The 7,003-nt window shown below is 45.8% G+C and overlaps 1 protein-coding gene across 6 annotated transcripts in view; it reads left to right on the plus strand.

Moving 5' to 3' along the window:
- CENPJ (centromere protein J) overlaps window positions 1-7,003 on the plus strand; it is a 39,305-nt gene that overhangs the window by 26,572 nt on the left and 5,730 nt on the right. For all 6 annotated transcript variants that reach the window (XM_015592421.2, XM_006915838.3, XM_015592419.2 and 3 more), the window contains exon 11: window positions 1,457-1,541. In XM_015592421.2, coding sequence (XP_015447907.1) covers window positions 1,457-1,541 — 85 coding nt within the window. The remainder of the gene's footprint in view (window positions 1-1,456; window positions 1,542-7,003) is intronic.

Consider the following 7,003-nt stretch of genomic DNA (forward strand, 5'->3'; position numbering starts at 1 on the left):
AGCAGGAAGGTTGGTGCAGCGTCACAGGTGGGGTGGGGTTTGGGCATGGATGGCGGGCTGCACCCAGCACCGATGTGGGCACCCCTGGCAGGGTGTTCCTTCCAGAGGCGTCAGCTTCCTCTGGGAAGCGGGAAGACCGGTCAGCGCTGGCAGCGAGGATGGGAAGGGGCAGTTGGGTTTGAGGACGGGGAGGAAGTCTGCCATGGCCATACAAGGTGTGGAAGGGGTGGGGCAGGGGGCCGGCCTGCTTCCAGGTACGCTGGGGGCCCTCGCAGGACAGGCTCACGTTCAAGGGGCAATGGCTTGCACCGTTTCCCTGTTCTGCTTTCTGGGTATGGGGTGGTGGAGAGCGGACATCGGGGACACTGCAGAGAGAGGGGCAGGAGAGTTGGCAGAGTGACGAGAGCGACGGCAGTGGCCTGTAAATCTCAGCTGCAGAGAAGGGCTGAGGCTCCACGCTGTGAGGGACAGAGACAGGGACCCATGAATCGCAGGCCCTGCGGCTGTGAGCAGTGTGGGGTCAGGGTGCTAGAGGGATGAGCTGGGGGACGGTGACAGCTGGAAGGAGGACTCGCTCTCCTCCTCAGCCAGGTTCCCCAAACTGGAACTAGAACAGTGCGACGGACACCTGGCTGCTCGCCTGGTTCAGCCACTGTGACCGTTCTGCTGTGTTCGTGTGGAGGTAGGTGGCTGGACCATCTGCAGGTAATTGCAGAAGTCGTGGCATCTCACTCCTGATGCTTGAGCATTAAACAGCACTGCCTTTTGAGTAGACCCGTCTCATTAGTTTGTAGAACGCTCCACGTCCTGGGTTCAAGGGCTCTGAAGGGCAGAGTTCAGAGTTACTGATGCTGCGGGTAGCGGTAATGACCAGCTCTGGAGCCTGTTCATGGGAGAGCATGGCCGAGGCCGGAGGGAGGGCCAGGGACAGAGGCTGCGGCCTCAGACCCGCTTGTCTGGCAGGAGGGGAGGCGGTGCTGGGGCTTGGGAGGCGAGAGAGATTTTGGTTGGAAGTGGTGATGGGAGCCTGGCGGACATGTACCTGAGCCCTAGGTTTGGAGTCTGAGCTCTGAGGGCGACAGCTCCATCCCTGCGAGGGGACAGCTTCCAGGGGTCTTCCCAGCAAGACCTGGGGCTCGTTGGAGCCAGACGAGGGCCCGGGGCCCCGCCCTCCCCTCTGGCTCACCTGCCAACAGTCTCAGAGACTGTTCTGCTTTACGCTGCCTGCCAGGCCTTTACTTGCGGGACGAATGCATTTCCACAGGCTGCGTGTATGCGTGTGTGCGTGCTTGTGCATTCCTACACAGCAGCTTATTCACTCTAGCCTAGTGATGAATGAAAACAACAAATGAGCAAACTTAATGCATTCTCATCGGATGCTGAGTTCTGTTAGTTTGTTCATTGTACTACTGTGTAGACTGGCACCAATTTCATATTCTGTTCTCTCCTACTACAGAATTCATCAATTCGAATCCAAAAGAGTCAGAATTCTTCAGGAACCCAGCTAGAAAAACACAAGAAAAACACTTCGCCCACACAAGGTAAGGAGTTGTGTGATCTTTTTAGGAAACATTTCAGGAACTTAGAGAATTTATACCCAGCTTAAGACATAAAACGTTGTGACTCTAGTTGAAGCCCGTGTGTCCTGCTCCCCAGCCTGACTTCTGCCGTCACAGCACAAATTCTCATTCTCGTTGTCACCGTGTCGTGTCCATGATCAGTACGGTACGTTTCGTACTTACGTGTGTCTACAGTGTGCTCCTCAGTCACCACGCTAGTTCCCGGCTTGGTGGTGATGTGTGTCCCACGTACACTTGCCAGCTGTTGCCCCGTCGGGGCACTCGATCAACAGAACGAACGGGCTGGGGAGCGTCTCTGGGACCTGTTGGAGCGGGACGTCGTGGTCACAGCAGGTCCGCACAGGGGGAGGTCGCCCTGGGCTCGCCAGTCCAGTCGTCTCACCAGTTCCTTTGTCCATCGGCAGAATGAGCCGCCTGCTTTCCAGCCCTTGATACTGCAAGTCAGGCTCATCCGATGGGCGTGGGGTGGTGGGTAGTGTAACTGAAGCTGCATTCCCCTGGTCACCGACTGGCGAGGTCACGCGGGCATCTGCGTGTGTGCAGCGGGCACTTCGGTGTCCTCTTCTGTGACTTGCTGTTCACTTCTTTTGCCCACTGAAAACTCTGGGGTGCAGTGTGTTTCTCTTTTTCGAAGTTAATGATTCTGTGTCCCAAGCGTTTGTCAGTTAGAAGCACTGCCAGTGTCTTGTCGCAGTCTGCGTTCAGCTCTTCGGTTTGTGTTTGTCATATGCATGTTTTTCCTTGTTACGCTGAATTTGTCAATGTTTTTTCATGACTCTTAAGACGTACTTCTCAGTCACGAATGTACTATTCTACAAGCTTTTGTTATCACAACTGGGACTTTACCTAGAAGTTTTAGAAATTGTGAATTTAGAAAAGTGGATATAACATATGCAATTTGAGTTATAAAGGAAAAACTTGGATAACCACCAGCTAGATAAATGGATTAGAAGCACCCAGACCTGAGCCTTCCATGATCATGTTACATTGTTTTTCCTTATAGCTTCTACTCCCAGGTGCTGCCCTAAAAAAAAGGTCTCTCGTTTTCGAGCCTTCACTAGCCATTTTTTCTGGGATCCAGTCGTGTTGATGGTTTTCACTGCAAAATTATGATTATATTACAATGGGCTATTCTTCTGTTGGTGGTTAATTTTTTCAGAGTTTCAGGATGTTAAACAGTGACACTGTGGATGTTCTTACACACTTCTGTACACACACTCGTTTCTCCAGGGCACATACATAGGGCTGGGTGCCGCGTAGCTGGAGGAATGTCTAAGAGCGCTTGCTAAGACATTTTCCGAGGGTTTCCTCTCACCAGCTGTGTCGGTGCTTGGTGGTGTCAGAGGTACGTGTCTGCCAGTCCGCTAGGACTATAACTGTCTCATTATAGCTTTATTTTTATTTTATTTTCAATTAAAGTTGATATTCAATATTTTTTATGTTTCACATGTACAGCTTAGTGGTTAGACACGTAATTGATGAAGTGATACTCTGGTTAGTCTGTAACCACCTGACTAACCACCCAGTTATTACAGTATTACTGACCACATTCCCTTTGCTGCATGTACTTCACGTCCCGTGACTGTGTTTAGTCTGCCAGTTCGTACTTCTTACTCCCTTCACCATTTTTACCCAGCTTCCCCTAACCCCCGTCCCATCTGGCAACCACCAGTTTGTTCTCTGTATCTGTGGGTCTGTCTGGGTTTTTTTTGTTGTCGATATTCATTTATTTTGTTCTTTAGGATTGATATCACATGTAGGTGAGATCACATGGTATTTGTCTTTTTCTGTCTGACTTATTTCACTCAGCATCCTTGTTGTCACAAATGGTGAGATTCCATTATTTTTTACGGTGAGTAGTTTTCCATGGTGTATGTGCCACATCTTCACCCAGTCATCCATTGATGGGCACTCAGGTTGCTTCCATGTCCGTGTGGCCGTGAATAACAAACGCTTCAGTGAACATGGGGGAGCACAGATTTCTTCTAGAGGCTGTTTCATTTCCTTTGGGTGTATTCCGAGAAGTGGGATTAAGATCGTTCCATTTTTAACCTCCGTGGTGTTTTCCGTAGCGGTTGCACCAACTTACAATCCCGCCAGCAGTGCATGAGGGCTCCCTTTTCTCTGTCTCCTTGCCGGCACTTGTTACCGCTCACCTTTTTGATGATGGCCATTCAGACGGGTGCGAGGGGACATCTCACTGTGGGTGCGATATGCATCTCCCTGATGATTAGTGATGTTGAGCATCCTTTCGTGTACCTCTTGGCCATCTGGATGTCTTTTCTGGAAAAATGTTGATCCAGTTCCTCTGCTCATTTTTTAATTGGATTTTTTTTGTTGTTTTGGGCTGTATGAGTTCTTTATATATTTGGATGGGTATTAACCTCTTGTCTGATACTGGCTCACAGGACCTCTCTCTCATTCTGCAGGCTGCCTTTTCATCTTGTTGGTGCTTTTGGTGTCATAGCCAAAAAATCATTGAGGCCCACGTTAATGAGCTTCTTGCCTATGTTTTCTTTTAGAAATTTTAATGGCATCAGGTGTTAAGTCTGATCCGTTTCATGTCGATTTTTGTGCATGGTGCGTTCTCCACGTATTTACCCAGTTTTCCTAGCCCCGTTGGTAGAAGACTCTTTTCTCCGCTGGGTGTTGGTGGCTTCCTTGGTGAGTATCAGTTGACTGTACACGTGGGGATTGATTTCTGGGCTCTCTGTTCAGTTCTGTAGGTCTGCGTGTCTGCTTTATGCCAGCTCCGTGCTATTTGGATCATTGTAGCTTTGTGGTATAGTTTGAAGTCAGGATTGTGATGACTCTGGCTTTATTCTTTCTCAGGATTGCTTTAGCAATTAAGAGTCTTGTGGTTCTGTACAGAGTTTAGGATTGTTTCTCCTATTTCCATTGGAATTTTATAGGGGTTGCGCTGAACCTATAGATGGCTTTGTGTAGTATGGACGTTTTAACTATTAATTTTTGATTTATGAACATGAGGTCTTTCCATTTGTTTGTGCCTCTTTGATTTATTTCAGCACAGTCTTATAGTTTTTGTAATGTAGATCTTCTATTTATTCCCTTGGCTAAATTTATTTCTGGATAGTTTTGATTTTGGATGGTATTGTGAATGGGATACTTTTCTTAATTTTTAAAATGTTCGTTTTTTAGTGTATAGAAGTGCAACTGATGTCCCTATGTTGATTTTATATCCTGCAACTTTACTTAATTGAGTTTTTGGGATTTTCTATATAGAAAATAACATTACCTGCCAATAATGACAATTTTACTTCATCCTTCCCAGTTTGGTCACCTTTTCTTTGTCTTGCCTAATTGCTGTTGCTAGGACTTCCACTACTATGTTGAATAGAAGTGGTGAGAGCGGGCATCCTTGTCTTGTTCCTGATCTTAGAGGGAAAACTTCAGTTTTTCACCATTGAGTATAATGTTAGGTATGGGTTTGTCCTATATGGCCTTTATTATGTTGAGCTCCATACATTCCTTCTATACTCAGTCTTTTTTTTTTTTTTTATCATGAAAGGGTGTTGTGTTTTATCAAATGCTTTTTCTGCATCTGTTGGGATGATCATGTGATTTTCTTTCATTCTGTTAATGTACTATGTTTATCGATTTGTGTATGTTGAGCCATCCTTGTATCTCAAAGGTAGGTCCCACTCGGTCATGGTGTGTGATCCTTTTAATGTGTTCTTGAGTTTGGTTTGCTAATGTTTCGTTGAGATTTTTTGCACCTGTGCTCATCAGGGATGCCAATCTTGTTTTCTTTTCTCGAAGTGGCCTTATTTGGCTTTGGTGTCAGGGCAATGCTGGTCTTGCTGAATGAGTTTGGAATTGTTCCTCCTCTTCAATTTTTTGTTAGAGTTTGAGGAGGATTGACACGAATTCTTCAAGTGTTTTAAAGGGTTTGCCAGTGAAGCTGTCCAGTTCTGGATTCTCTGTATTGGGAGGTGTTTGATTATCGATTCAATCTTTTAACTCCTTATCGGTATGGTCAGATTTTCTGTTTCCTCCTGGTTCAGTCTTGGCAGGTTATGTGTTTATAGGAATGTATCCATTTTTTCCTAGGTTATCTAGTCTGTTGCCATGTAATTAATTGTTCATAGTAGTCACTTTTGATCTCGTTTGTGTTGTGTCCGTTGTATTGGCTCCTCTTTCAATTTTATATATTTGAGTCTTCTTTCTGTAGCTAAAGTTTGTCAGTTTTATCTTTTAAGAAAACCAGCTTAGTTTTGTTGAGCGTATCGTTTTTCTGGTCTTTGTCAATTTGTTTCCAGTCTTCTCTTTATTATTTCCTCTGTTCTGCTAAATCTGAGCTTAATTTGTTCTTCCTCTAGTTCTGTGAGGTATAAAGTTAGTTTTGAGATCTAATTTTTTAGTATGTATACACATCTTTACAAAATTCCCTCTTACGCTTACTATCGCAGCATCCCATAGGTGTTGGTATGGTGTATTCACATTTTCCTTTCTTTCGAGATTTTAAAAAATGTCCCTTTTGAGTTCTCTGATCCAGTGGTTTTTCAGAAGTGTGTTGTTTACCTCCCACATACGTGTAGATTTCCCAGCTTTCCTCTTCTTGCTGATTACTAATTCCATACCACTGTGGTCAGAAAAAATGGGATGACTTCATCTTTTAAAATTTGCTGAGACTTGTCTTGTGTCTGTCATCTGGTCTGTCCTGGAGAGTGTTCCATGTGCACTTGACTGGGATGTTTTGTATTTCCACTGTTTCTCTTTTCCCTCCGTTTTTGTCTGCCTTTGTAAATTGGAGGTTTTCCATGGCGTATGCTCCGTTTCCCTTTTTTAAATGTATCAGATCTATAGATTTGTGCTTGTGGTTACCATGAGGCTGACATACGACAGGTAAAACAGCCCATTTTGTTAGCAGCTTAGCTTTCTTCACCTCTAAAGGCTCCCCCTTTACTCTTCCCTTTTTGTTTGTGACATCCCAGTTTACCTGTTATGCTATTTTTAACACATTTCAGTAGCTCTAGTCATTTTTAATGCTTTTTCTTTAGCTTTTATAAGTAAGTGTTTAATACTCTGTTCTTTGTAGAGTTTCTGTACCTGATGTAAATTTTCAGTTTTTCCAGTGTGCCACGCTCTGCATGTTTTCATGTTGTCCATTAGCGTGTCTGTTTCAGCTGGAAGCCCTCCTCTGCACTCCGTGCAAGACCGGTCCAGGGGTGAAGGACTCACGTAGCCTTGTTTCTCCATTTCTGAAGAGTGTCAGAGTACTCCTGGCTGGCGTCTCTCCCTTTCAGCACCAGAGCTGCCTGGGACCCCTAGAACTGCCTGCTGTCCTGTCCCCTCTGGCCAGACCCTCCGTGTGCTCCTGGATTCCTTTGCTTTTGCCCTCGCCCCCATTCCCGTCAACCCCGAAAGCAGCCCTCTGCTGTGGGTGCTCATCTTCTGAACCA

This window comes from Pteropus alecto, unplaced genomic scaffold (assembly GCF_000325575.1).
Source record: "Pteropus alecto unplaced genomic scaffold, ASM32557v1 scaffold16, whole genome shotgun sequence".
NCBI classification, from domain to species: Eukaryota; Metazoa; Chordata; class Mammalia; order Chiroptera; family Pteropodidae; genus Pteropus; species Pteropus alecto.